At 36.9% G+C, this 14,974-nt stretch overlaps 1 protein-coding gene across 1 annotated transcript in view; it reads right to left on the reverse strand.

Annotated features, from left to right (window-relative positions):
• Positions 1-14,974, reverse strand: part of ece2a (endothelin converting enzyme 2a) — a 90,356-nt gene that overhangs the window by 46,629 nt on the left and 28,753 nt on the right. Inside the window, exon 3 of the mRNA XM_073849317.1 lies at positions 11,309-11,592. Coding sequence (XP_073705418.1) covers positions 11,309-11,592 — 284 coding nt within the window. The remainder of the gene's footprint in view (positions 1-11,308; positions 11,593-14,974) is intronic.

Genomic DNA, 14,974 nt, shown 5'->3' on the forward strand with positions numbered 1-14,974 from the left:
TTAAATAGTGTATTGACTTAAAAGATCAGGAAAGGGACAGTGAAAATAGAAAATACAGACAGATATTAAACTGCAATGTATATATACATATACACATATATTTATCAATTAAACCAATTAATCAACAGTTAATTTATATTGATTTAAAACAAATAAGATTTTTACTTTAAAGGCATGTTTTGTGATGTCTGCTTTCACCTACATCATACTGACTTTCCAAATCTGTTCTTTTATTCTATTTTGGGACTCTTCTCTGCTAATATTGGCATATGCAATTAATCAGCATATCATGTAATTTATCTAATTAAAATTCATTATTGATTGACAGCCCTGTTTGTTCTCAGTAAATACCAAAAAAAAAAAAAAAACTGATAAGATGCTTATTCTCTCGATCCTCGCTCTCTTCTCTTCCACTCGTTTACTTTTCTGAGTATGTGTAAGAGCCAGAGGGCAAAGAAAGGAGAGGGAAAATGAAGAAAACGAGCAGACAGAAAATGAGAGTTGATGTGCAATTTCACCATCCAATCCGCACCCACCCTCTTCAGCTGCTTCCCTCTCTCTCTCTGTTGAAGCATTATGTAACCGGGCCCTAGGCATGGTAATTAGGAAGCTTTAGGTATTAGCTAAGACCAAAGACAAGAACAAAGGGACGTAAGAGACTCTGAGTGTGTGTGGGCATCCTTCTCCACTCTCATATATAAAGGTTGAGCCATTAGTGAGGAGTTTTTTGATCAGTCGGATGTGTCTCAGACTTTCTATAAGACAGCACTGAACTTCAATGCTACTTCTGACCTGTGAGTGTGTGTATGCAAATTAAAGGTAAAACCCATAGTGTGTGGCTGATACATTAAATAGACCATGTGTGTATTATTTAATAAAAAAGTTGTGAGATCCTTAGTTAAAGAGACTATTTTAATGATGTCCTTACTACTTTTCCGGGCCTTGAACATAGTAGTTGCATTGGTGTTTATGCAGGGTCAGAAAGATCTCAGATTTTATCAAAAAATATCTTAATTTGTGTTCTAAAGATGAACAAAGGTCTTATTGGTTTGGAACGAAATGAGGGTGAATTTGAAACATTCTATTCTATTATATTCTACTCTAAAAATGCTGGATTGTTTAACCCCAACTTTGGTTGAAATATGGACTAATCCAACTTTTAGATTAAAAATTTAATTGAGAAATTTAACTCAACAGCTAGGTTAGTCCATGTTTCACCCAAAGTTGGGTTTAAACAACCCAGCATTTTTACAGTGTATTATAATAATTTTCTAAAGTGATTAATAGAGGATTTTTAATAGAGGCCTACATGTGTGGATATTAGGGTTGCAAAGGGGTGGAAAATTTCCAGTAAATTTCCAGAAAGTTTCTAAAAATCCCTGGAAGATTCCAAAAAATCCTGGAAACTTTCCAAATTTCTAACATGTTTTGGAAATTTTCCACCTTTTTGCAACTCTTGAGGATATTAGCCATACCTTGGAAACTAAACTGTAGGATAAAATAATAATAAAAAACACACCAGACTGATATCCGTTTTTGTTATGAAAGTGACACTATTTCAAATAGTATTTTAAATATAATCAATAATTTAAATTAAAAAAAAATGCAAAAGTTAAACTTGATATATAACATTTAAAAATCAAATTTTCTCATCAGGGAAAAGCAAATGTTCTAGAATTCACCAAAAAAAGTGCAACAGCTGGATTTAAAAAATGGCAGTAGAAGAACCAAAACAGCAATAAATCAATAATATTTAGTGTTGATAATCATCAAACTATTGTTTAAATTAAATACTAATGTAAAAATGGCAAACACAAACTTTAATATTAAATATGAATTTTCATTTTGTACCTAATGTGGTACAGTGGGAAATGTAAATTCAAATAAATAAAACATTGCCATTTTAAATATTACATACAATATTATATATTATTTTATATAATCACACAACTTGAGATTTAAACAATGCATTAGTCAATGCTGAAATTAACATTAACCAAGATTAATAAATGCAGAAAGTATTGTTCATTCTTAGTTCATGTTAACTAATTATCCTTATTGTGAAGTGTTATTGCTGTCAGAGCTTTAATATTTTATTCAAAACATAAAAATTAATCATAATTAAAGGGATAGTTCACCCAAAAAGGAAAACTTTATGTTTATCTGCTTACCCCCAGGGCATCTAAGATGCAGGTGACTTTGTTTCCTCAGCAGAACACAAATGAAAATTTGAAAACCAGTGCAGTCTGCCAGCCAAATAATGGGAGTGGATGGGCACCAAACCTTTAAAAATAAACCAAAACATGCACAGACAAATTACACCCTGCGGCTCGTGATACACAGCCATGTCCATCTGTTATGAGCACGAGTTTAGCATCCGGTTCGTTAAACGTGAAGGTGCTCTGGCGTAGTAGCAGCAAACGTAATCTTTTAGCTTTAAATCGGTTTGAACAATCAGGATAAGCGCAAGTAATTACCATTTTGAATAGCCGCTATACCCACAATCTGTGTGCACTGTGTAAACATTGAGGGTTGTATACATGCGACAGATCGCTTCCGGATTTTGCGTATACTATGCCAGAGCACGTTCACATGTCACGAGCCGGATGCTAAACTCGTGCTCAGGACAGATGGACGTGTCTGTGTATCAAAGGTAAAAAATAGTATAGTATAAATACTGTTCAGTTTCTCGCTAAAAACTATCGTTTCGTGTCTTAGGACATCAATGTATTGTCACAAGCCGCAGGGTGTAATTTGGATTTGTCTGTGCATGTTTTTGTTTACTTTTAAAGTTCTGGTGCCCATCCACTTCTATTATATGACTGGCAGACTTCACCGGTTTTTGTTAAAAATCTTCGTTTGTGTTCTGCTGAGGAAACAAAGTCACCTGCATCTTGGATGCCCTGGGGGCAGTGTTGGGAAAGTTCATTTTCTACATGAACTAGTTCAAAGTTCAGTTCACACATTTTAAAATGAACTAGTTCAGTTCATAGTTCATAATTCAAATTTTTTGAACTAAGTTCGCAGGTTCCAAAATGAACTAGTTCATAGTTCTTTTATTTTTATGCGGAGTTGCTTCTTGAGACCCGACGGGCACAGTTTACACAAAAAGGTAAGATTTTTCCCACCTGGATCATCACTGACCTTTTCAAAAAATTATTTTAAGTGGACATATGAAGTTTCATTCATCATTGAGACAGAAGTAGTGCCGCTGCCTTCATCGGATTTTGCCTCTATTCATTTTTCGCAATTTGATGACGCATGCGCGGTGCGACTCTGTGGTGGCTGGTGTTGCCAGATCTGGTCTTTTCCCCTATATAATAAGGCCCGTTGTAGATTGTGTTGTAGCGGTTGTAGCCTAGATATTGTGCAGTCAGTGGTTATAGCCGGGATTTTGCCTGGCTCCATAGAAATCTGGCACTCTCTAGAACAAAATTGAACTACGAGAGAACGACGTTCATAAACGCCAGAATGAGCGCGTTCACGTTCACGTTCATCAGGCAGATATACTGCACGTTCAGTTCACGTTCACCCAGAATATGAACGAGTTCATGAACGATTGTTCAATGAACTCGTTCAGGCACAACACTGCCTGGGGGTAAGCAGCTAAACATCAAATTTTCATTTTTGGGTGAACTATCCCTTTAACATAAAAAACTGAACGTTCTAATGCTAATAAAATTGCAGAATATTATGATATGGGTTAGTCTGAAGAAAATATAATTAGTCATATATAAAAACAAACATCTACGGTAAACCCTCATTCAGACGCATGAGAAGGACAGACTGAAGACTTGTTTGTACTCTGGAGGGTCAGCAGAGTGAATCCACACAATATCAGACAAAGCTCTCCCTTCTTCGCCACAGACAAGTGTGACACTCACTGAAGCAATCTGTGTGTTTGAGGAGGGAGCCCTGTGTGTGCAGACAGCGTTTCTATGGAAACAGATGTGGGTGATTCATGGAGCGTGTCAGGCTGAAAAATAAATTTCACACCTACATGTGTGTCTGTGTGTGTGAGAGAGAGAGAGAGAGAGAGAGAGAGAGAGAGAGAGAGAGAGAGAGAGAGAGAGAGAGAGAGAGAGAGAGAGAGAGAGAGAGTGGGCATGGTGATGGTTTAATGGTTTTGAGTGTTTAAGAGTGTTTTAATATGCCAGTGTTATGAATGTGTGAGTGTTTGTATGTCATGAGGGCAGTACTGTCATTGTACCAAATATCCATTAAATGCCCTTCAAATATATCAACTTCACATTACTGTTTTATACATGTACAATACCGCAATAGTGCAAACCTGCAAATTACAACTGTGTGTGTGTGTGTGTGTGTGTGTGTGTGTGTGTGTATATACATAGAAGTCTTGTTTTCTGTGAAACTGGTTAAAATAAAAACAAGAACAAATTTCTGCCAATGCGCTCTGGAAAAAAATAAATTATTTAAAAGGACCAACACTGACAGATATGTATTTTTTTTTAATCTTGCATTTGCATGTCAGGTAAATGTACCTTTTTTTAAGCGTATTTAGATGTGTTTTGGAACACAACAATCCTGAGGTAGGCATTTATTTATTTATTTTGTTTATTTTTTGCAATGCATGCAATGCCATGAACTTCACACTTTCTGCCCCAATTTAAGGTCTTTTTTTAACCCTTTAACTGTTAAAGTTCACATTAAGACCTTTATAAGACCTGCAGAAACTCGGATATATAAAATTAATTTATTATTTTCTCTAACCCTAAAGAAAATAAATGTAATTAAATATATATCGTGTCAAGACTCAAGAAATAACTAAAGGCTCAGTGTCATGCTCAAGGACACAGTGCTGATGGAAGACCTCCAGTTCACAGATCAAGACACAAACTACTTCCTTTCACAATATCATTTTATCTTTTATAATCTTCTAGTATGAGAACATATCATAAGAGGTGATATCAAACTTAATATTCTTCACCTGTCAGTAGATTTAATAGACTTGAAACTATAACTAATAGCTAAACTATAACTAATAACTAATAGTTGCCAGACAATAACACAACTGCAAGACTCGGATCTGAGTTCAGGTTTTAATTTAGTTTTATTCTTGCGCATCAACATTGAGTTATCAGAGCCTTAAAAGATCTTGAAAAAGTCCAGATATATTATCTTTTTATTTTAAGTCAGAAAGTTCACCCAAAAATGAAAATTCTGTCATCATTTACTTACCCTCAAATGTGACCCTGGACCACAAAACTAGTCAAAACTAGCCATTTTTAATTTTTAAGATTTATATGTCACACTGAATAAATAAACTTTCCATTGATGTGTGGTTTGTTAGGATAGGACAGTAGGCTTTTTAGACGAGATGCAATTATTTAAAAATCTGGAATCAAAATACTGAGAAAATTGCCTTTAAAGTTGTCCAAATGAAGTTCTTAGCACCGCATTTTACTAATCAAAAATTAGGTTGTGATATTTTAGCTATTTAAGGTTGGAAATTAACAAAATATCTTCATGGAACATTATCTTTACTTAACCTCTTCAGCTCTGCACCCCCGCGTCATCTAAGCTATTGTAAAATTTTAATGTGTTGCGAAGCAGTGAACTAGACGTCGTTGTAGGATGACACAGCATCTCAAAACATTTCTGATGCATGCATGAATATCTGCGATAGAGCTGAATGGTGCGGTTTCTACTAGTTTTGCCTTAACACGTTTGTATTGACGGACGACTACGTCATCTCATGTCACATGTCTGAAAAGCTCCCTATCAGATCTATCCAAAGAGACATCGATCAAACTCCTAGGCCAATCCGTTGTCGAGTTGTGCCTTCGCAAACGCAAAGAAGGAGGGCGCAAGGAACGCGAAATGGGACACGCCCCCTAGCGTGCACGCATCTCGCTCAATGAAAGTTGAAAAACTATGAATTATGAAAAAATGGAATAATAAATATGAATTATACCACCCATGTTAGTGAGTAGGGCGCTATTTTAAATTCAGGTATGCCGAAATCTAGCCTGGCTAACGCCAAACCACGTCATGACAACGTCATGATTCGTGGTCTGGGAACCACATGTTAATTTTCTCGTATTTGAGGCGTGGTTTACGAATGCCCAGAGCCGTTTATTGGGTGCTACGAATGTCTATCAAATGCGCTGTTGGTAGCAGGGCAAAAACATCTTTCTTGGTTATGAAATGGTTTAACGCCAAAAGTTGCTCTTGTTTCAAAATAAACTTGCGTTCTAAACTACTTAGAACACGATCTAAGGCTGCATCGAAAGATAACTTCGCGTCTGCTGCCATGCTGGATCCATAGTTATAAACAAACTGCTTCGGTGAGTCGCACAGAAGGCATCATCGTCTTGCTGCTCCCTCCCTGTTCTGTGATTGGTTCCCTATCTGAGGTGAAAAATTGGTCCATGGTTTCCAGGCTGCCTAACAGCGTGAATAAAATCACGCTGCGTACAAGGCAGCATGGGGAAACCCAGGCTAGCCAAAATCAGTAAAAAATCCTAAATATGCCACAGTGCTGAAGGGGTTAATATCTTAATGATTTTTGGCATAAAAGAAAAATCAATCATTTTGACCCATGCAATGTATTTTTGGCTATTGCTACGAATATACCTTTGTTACGTAAGACTGGTTGTGGTCCAGGGTCACAAATTGCTCCTGTATGAGTTTCTTTCTTTGGTAAAACACAACAGAAGGTATTTTTAAAAATGTTGGAAATGGTAGCCACTACTTCCATAGAATGGAAAAATAAATACAATGCAAGTCAATGGCTGCCATCAACTTTTGGTGCCCAGCATTCTTCAAAATATAATTTTTTGTGTCATCTCTTGAGTAAATGATGACCAATTTTCAATTTTGAGTCAACTACCCCTTCAATAAAGGGGTCATCGGATTTCCATTATCCACAAGTTGGTAAGATTCTTTAGGGTCTTCATGAAAGGTCTGCAAAATATACTTTAGTTAAAATTCCACAATGGCTGTGTAAAAACTTGTTACCATGTCAAAAACAACTTGACAATGACTTGTTTCGGTGCATGTCTCTTTAAATGATAATAAGCTACAGCTCACCCATTAAAAACAAAACTAATCCACTGCGACCTCTGATGTCGGAATATAAACTCTTATGTTTACTTTTATATCTAACTACAAATCACCTGCATTGCTTATGAGACATTGTTGCCACTACAGTTACTCCATAGCTGGTTCATCAGCGGTCGTGGGCGGGGCTTGAGCAATATGACATCATACTGCTCAGAAAATCAAAACGGCTTAATAATTGAGATTGTTTAGGTTTTTTGGAGAGTGAAAAAAGGGAGTAAATGGATTTTTATCATTGTAGGGTGGTTGTGTCCACACACTGCTAAAGGCCGGGACACACCAACCCGACGCCAGCCAACTAGCGCCGACGAAAGCCAACCGTCTTGTCGCCTCTAGTCGGCTGCGTCTGCGGGCGTCTGGGCGATTAAACTGAGCTCGAACACACCAAACTGACGAAAGCCGACTGCAAACTAGAAGGTGCTTTCTGCGCATGTGTGAGGAGATATACCGTGGCGTACCTGCAGATGGCAGTAGTCTGTATTTTCATTCCAAGAAGAGAACCCGGAAGAACCGCCGCACGGTTTGCATAGCGTTTTCCGTTATGACGTACAGCGCTGGCCTGTCTGGATCAAATTGATCAGCTCGCCTTCAATAGCTTCGTTCCACACAGCCATAGTTGGTTTCGAATTGCGAAATGATGACTGCGAGGCGATTCCCTCTTGACTATTTTCTTTGCTTGTTATGTCACTTCACGTTCAAGTCCTCCACGCGCTCTGATTCGGTGTCTGAACAGCCAATCAGAGCGCTCTCTTTCCCAGACGGCCCCGACAAGCCCGACGCGAATCGGGCAAACTTTGGCCAACGCGAGCGCGACGAAAGCCGACGCGAGCCGACATGCGGAACACACCGAACCGACGCGCTTCACAGACGCCCACCAACTGCCCGACGAGGCCAGACGGCCGATTGTCGGCTTGGTGTGTCCCGGCCTTAAGACATTTATATGCAAACACCATGTAAAAATTTGAATTTATTAAAGGTGTCCCCTTTAATAATGACATTGCTATAGGTAAAATGTGTATTTTTTTTTTTTTTACTTTTTCTTTTCCCAGCTTAATGTGCACACATCAATGGTTGGACAGTGTTTGAAAAAACAGATTAACAAGATGAAAACATGACGGAATCTGTAACTTATTTACCTTCTGACATCTGGACCCCTCTATCCTCTCAGTATTGAGTTAATACCTAAAGCTGCAAATTACCACAAACACCAGAACACAGGGAAAGATGACCTTGTTTCTCCATAAAGAAAGCATAAAACAGGCTTTGTTTTCTCTAGCTCATAACCTCCCTCTTTCCTTCTTGAGGCTAGATAAGTGTAAAACATTGATGTATATATTTTTGGGTGTGTATTTTTAAATGTTGTGATCAACATGTAAATCATGCCTTTGGAATGTGAATAACATTAAAGGTTGTATCAGCGATTTCTAGCCTGAAACATAAAGTGTCAAATTCAGCTGACCTTTCATCACGATCCGCTCGCTGCCTGGCATATCTCGGACCCTAGGCTGACCACAGAGACACGGTTTTTTCACAGACAATTTATGGGGCAAGCAGCGAGCGGATCGTGAAGAAAGGTCAGCTGAAATTGACACTTTATGTTTTAGGCTAGAAATCGCTGATACAACCTTTAATGTGATCCTGAAAACATTGAGAACACACATTTACTCTCTCTCTCTATCACACACACACACACACACACACACACACACACACACACACACACACACACACACACACACACACACACACACACACACAGCAGACCTAATCTGTGCTGCTCTGACATACTGATGAATAAACTATGAAGGGAGGAAACTGAACTGACTGTTACACTATTAACATGAGAGAAAGAGATTAAATATAAATGGCTCTGTGATTTCTGCTGTGATGAAAGGTTAGATTGTACGGAAATATTTCCTAGGAGTTTTAAGAGTCAAAACATCTATTAGCAGGCCTTTACCATGCAAAAAAAAAACACAGGGTTGTTTCTGTGCCTTGTGGCCCTTGCTGTGACATCTGATGAATAATTCTTGCAGTAGTTCATTGAGGGACTGAGCGAAAGCTACTCAGCCCCTTTGAGTTTAAAAACACAAGGTTTGAATTGCTCATTTAAGGATAAAAGGAAAAACACTTTACATCTGTGGCCCCTTATGTGACTAAACATGAGTCAGATGCTCTTAGCACGTCGTCTGTACTGTGATTTTCTTCCAGTCTTCATTAAGGGATGTGACAGATGTGGAAAGTTTTCAAATTTAGAATTAATCTCTACCCGAGAGGTAAAAATTGACTCATATGGTGTACATGAAAAGCTTCTCACTCCAGATGAGCAACCAAACATATACTTCTTAGAATCATCAAAGACCTGCTCAAAGTCTTTGCTGGCATCTTGTTAATATTCCTGGGTGGCTATTTGCACAGCTCTATTTAAATATAGAGCTACTAGAAATACAGAAATCTCTCAAAATGTTTGGCAAGATTATGTTTCTATAAAACGCTAAAAACACACAAAATGCTAAATATTTCTATTAAAATTAGGTTTAAAAAAACAGACTGCCACAAAGACCTGGCTCTGATTTAAAGTTGAGCACACTATCACTCAAAATTTTCAGGTCAGTTTCAGTATGTTTTTTTTTTCTCCAGTAAGTTCTTTTTTTTCTCAGACATGATATAAACTCGCAATTGTGAAGTTGCAGTTCTCATAAATAAAGTCAATTGTTACTTTAAACAACGATGTCTGACAATTTTGAAGTTGGAGGAGAAAATGAGATGGAGTTTTTCAGCCTACCCTACCTTTTTAATACTGAAGAACTAACTACAAGGTTTTTTATTAGAAAATGGCCGATCATTTTGATAGACAAGAGCCTTATTCCTCGGCTGGGATCGTGTAGAGCCCTTTGAAGCTTCACTGAAACTGCAGTTTGGACCTTCAACCTGTTGATCCCCACTGAAGTTCACTATATGGAAATAAATCCTGGAATGTTTTCCTCAGAAACCTTAATTTCTTTTCAACTGAAGAAAGACAGACATGAACATCTCTGATGACATGGGAGTGAGTAAATTATCAGGAAATTTTAATTCAGGAGTGAACCAATCCTTTAACCCTTAAAGACCTAGAACATTTTTGGGGCACCTGAGGCACCTGTACATTTCTTAGTTTTTTTTTTAGACCTATTCTAGCAGTCGGCATCAATTGTCATATATCATTATAAACATAAGAACTTGAACTTTAAGCTAATTTAAAAAGACAATTTTCCTTTTGTTTTCTCTAAAAATGAGCGAATTTCCAGAATTTTAGGAAAAACGCTAGCAACAATTGGGTGTTTTTTACTGTGCACTCAAACTAAAACTCCTAAAGTTTGGATTTTTTTCTTTAGAAATGTAAAAAGTTATAGCAGAAACAGTATTATATAATAGCAAAACACAGTAAAAAAGTTACTTTTTCAGCTAAATATATTCTTAAACTGAGTATGAACAATAAACACGAACAGTGTAGGAAGTAGTAAAAACAATTGCACAAATTGTCTTGTGCAACAAAAATATAATCAGTCCAAATTATTTACAAACTACACACAAAATGAGAGAAAAATATACAGAGTGCCACAGAAAAAATAGTGCAAATAATCTTTACAAACTATTAAAGAGTTAATTACATAATATAACAACCAAATGGATCGATCTGCTGGCTGTAGACTGCGCCTAGTGACACGAAAACCTAAATTCCAGTGCTTTATCTGATAAATGTACATCCTTGTTTTTGGTTTGTGTTATGTCAAAGGGCTCTGTCGTGAGTGTTTCTGTGCTTTTTCAAAGAATGCCGTCGGGCAAATGTGTTATTTTGCGTTTGTTTTCATGCACACAAGATGCAATGTTCAAATTTCCAAAGAAACATGCCAATCGGTGGTTCAAAAGACCAAAACCTATGTTTATTGGTTGAATAGATGACAGTTTGAACCAATCTGGGCACAGGGGTGGGACTAAGCATCAACAGGCGTTCCTGTTTGGCTCAGAGGACCAAAATGCATTGGTTTTTATATCTGACGAATCAGTGCTGAGGAAATGTGATGACGTAATCCCGCTCACTACGGAGCCTCTGAATATCCAAATGTGATAAATGCGATAAATATAGTGATATCACTAAAAAGAGTATTACATTACAAGATTTTTTAAACCTTCCAGAACTCGGGCAGTTAAAAGTCAACCATTAAACTCTAAATATTAGGCTCACCTCCAAAAGAACCTGGTGAAGCAGTCGGGCCGCGTTTTCCGACACCTTCCATGGGTCGCTCTCCTCCACCAGCATGGCATCCAGAGTTCCCTTCTCCAAAACCACATCAAATGCACCATCAGGAAAGGCCAGTCGCCGGGCGTCCATACACAGCCAGGTTAGCTGAGGGCAGTCCTTGTGTTTCTCCGCCATGCTCTCCACACAAACGCTGGAGTAATCCACATTAGTGATGGAGGTGTAGCCAGCCTGGTACATATCATAGCTCAGAGCACTGTTACCACAACCTGACAAAGAAACAGAGAATAGCTTGTGAATTCTATTACTGAAAATTTAGGAGTCGCTCTCAGTTGTCACTATCAACTCTACACTGCATTCAAAAACTGGTAAACGAAGCACAACATAAGAGAACAAGAAGGTGTTTAAAAAGTGAGACACAGCCAAAAAATCATGAAGCAGCATTAAAGCAACAATCTTGAACTTTCTCATAACCAAAACAGTCTAATTTTAAAATGTGCAACTTGTGTGACTTTTCACCACTCACCAGCAATCTAACCAGAGGTGTGAGTGACAGGAAGTCACATGTTTTGACTTCCTGTTGTGGCACGGGGGTTGGGCGTCTCGGCTCCTGAGGCGAAAGCAACTTTAATTATCGCCTCCTTCGTTAGTCTAATTAAAGAGTGCTTAACGAGCAATCTTACAGAGGGTGTTTAATCAAAGGCATTTTCTTTTAACAGTTGTTCAACTCAGTCTGTAGTCAACACCTCTCTCTTCTCACTCAACACTGCATGTAAAGATAACAAAGTCATGAAGTCATTTTTCACAGGAACATTGCTGCTCTCTCTGTGTTATCGGGAAGCTTGCATGCCGTAGTCTCAGCAGGACGACAGGCGTTTCCCTGGAGGCTCCTAACAGTACGTTTAAACCAGAGCGTCTCAAACTCTATTTATAGCTCTTTATAGAGCATTTATCTCGCTCATGCTGCCACTCTTCTCCCAGATCTCATTACAAAACCATTCTGTGCGAGTGTGCCAGTTTGTGCCCACAAACAAAAAAAAAGTTTTTTTTTTAACTCATCAAAACACAATTCAGTAAAAAAAAAAAAAAAAACTTAATTTCTGTTAAAATACTAGTCATTGTCACTACAATATAACGGTGGTGACTTGCCATCCAAAAGTAAATCAAACTGAGATACTAGAAGAAAATCCAGTATTTGGTATTATTTTATTGATTACATTTAATTAGCTTTTATTTTAATATTCGGATTTTTCATTTTTAAAGTAATTTATTATTTGGTTTTGTTTAATTATTTATTATACTAATATTAATATATTTAGTATTTTTAATTCTGCACATTAAACTTATCTCAGTAGCCAAGGCAGAATTTTCTAAGAAATTTTATGTAAAATCTTAACAATAATATTTACCCAAATGATTTTTAATAGTTTTAGTTAACAATAACAATACTAAATACTAATTAACTTTTTTTTTATATATTAGAAACAATTATGGCATAACTATAGTATTTTGGTAAAAACTACAGTTAAAATAACTAAAATAAATTCTAAAATGTTTAAATTGTGTAATTTCTGCACCAGTACTGGTATCAGATGGGATTGCAATGTGTTTGTTTGGACATAATAACATTAACTCATGTTTTTTCTTTTTGTTTTTTTGGGGTTTTTTTTGGACCAATGGCAGACAAGGTTTTCTGTTTAGAAGGACAGAAAATACAAATACACAACCAGTCAAAGGTTTTTGAACAGTACGTTTTTTTTTTTTTTACAATTTTTTAAAAAAAGTCTCTTTTGCTCACTGAACCTGCATTTATTTGATTCAAAATACAGCAAAAACAGTAAAATTTTGAAATATTTTTGCTATTTAAAATAACTGTTTTCTACTTGAATATTGTTTTAAATGTAATTTCTTCCTGTGATTTTAAAGCTGAATTTTAGCATCATTACTCCAGTCACACAATCCTTCAGAAATCATTCTAATATTCTGATTTACTGCTCAAAAACATTTATTATTATGTTAATGGTTTATAAGGTCAAAGGTCATTGCAAGAGAACTGACAGAGATAGTGTGAGTGATCTGTCAACCAATGCCCTTATCTCCACCCACAAACACTCATTGTTTCCGCTCTCTCCATTTCATCACCAGTAACACATGGCCTCTGACCTTTCCTACCACTGCCTCAGCCTGGATCCCCCTCTTCTGAGCTTCCGTTGTGGCAACGAAGACCTGGGAATTTCCAGAGTGGAGACACTAACTATCCAGACAGAATGCTAAAGTTAGTCTAGCATATCGCACATAGCATTCCTTCATTCCCTGCTCTCTCACTCTCTCCTTCTCCACATGGGGAGATGGAAAAAATTATTCCAGCGTCTCAGACAGTCACGAGACATGTCGGACAAACATCACAAGACCTGGAGACTAGAGCAGAACGTGCCATATACATATCTCTAGGTAATATGTCTGGAACAGAAAGCAATCTCTAGGACTCACAGTATGAACTCTCTTTGCAGTCAGAGTCCAAAAATCACAAAACCATCTCTCTTTTTCATGTTTTGTCAAAGTAAGTGTTTAAAATTGGAACATGGTGCATGTTTTCAGGCAACTAAACAGTCTTACACATACGGTGAGGATCAGTGGAAGTTTTTTATCCTTGAGGAGATGAATGTTGCTCATCTATGGTTTCCCACCATGCCTCAGTGCTGCAGAGATAGTGTAAATGATTTAGCGCCATGATGTCATACCAAGTAGAGCATAAAACTTCAAAGTATTACACAACACCAGCAGAATTAAGACATGACTACAAGCCGCTCAAAATAAACTAGTGACACAAAGACAGGTTGGCTAGACGATTTTTTTTTTTGACCTTATTTTGAGATTACTTGACAATAACAGTGCCTGACTGGCTGATTTTCAAAGTGGAGTCTATTTGCAATCTTATCAATTGTTAGTTACAGCCCATTGACATTAAAAATGATTTTTAGAGTAAACAGGCCTTTGACACACACACACACACACACACAAAAACCAAAACCAAATACATTTAAGTAAAAAAAAAAATAATAAAAAAAAAATTAACTAACAAAACTGTTAAAACATTTTAAATATCTAAAAAAAAAAACTAGGCATTTGCTAGGGCTGCACAATATTGAATAAAAATTCGATATTTTACAGTGTTATGGTAACGCATTAAAAGGTATTGCAAGTAATAATATTACTTTTTCTAGTAACTAGTAAAGTAACGCATTACTTTTTAATTGACAAGTTACCCCCCCCCCCCCATTTATTGATTAAAAGCTCTCCTGTCCCCATGTTGAGAGAAATTGTAAGATGTTACTTTAGTTCTAGAATAAATGTGAAAATGCATTAATTCATCTCACTCACTAAAAGAACGGATATAGTATTCGTCAAAATGAACAAAAACAGTGAAATTCAATGCAAACCTGCAATAATTAAATGTGTTAAATAATACAAATATCCTTTATGTATTTAATCCCATTTTATTAACCAATGTCTTTGCTGCCGACCTTCAATGATCCAATTCATCCATACTAATAAACCAAAATTACTATAAAAATAATCTAACACTTGTTTTCCTTTTTTTTGTTTTTTGCTTAAGAGTTGTCATTTTTTGTTATGCGGTCAACTGTACAG

This window comes from Garra rufa, chromosome 10, assembly GCF_049309525.1.
Source record: "Garra rufa chromosome 10, GarRuf1.0, whole genome shotgun sequence".
Classification (NCBI taxonomy): Eukaryota; Metazoa; Chordata; class Actinopteri; order Cypriniformes; family Cyprinidae; genus Garra; species Garra rufa.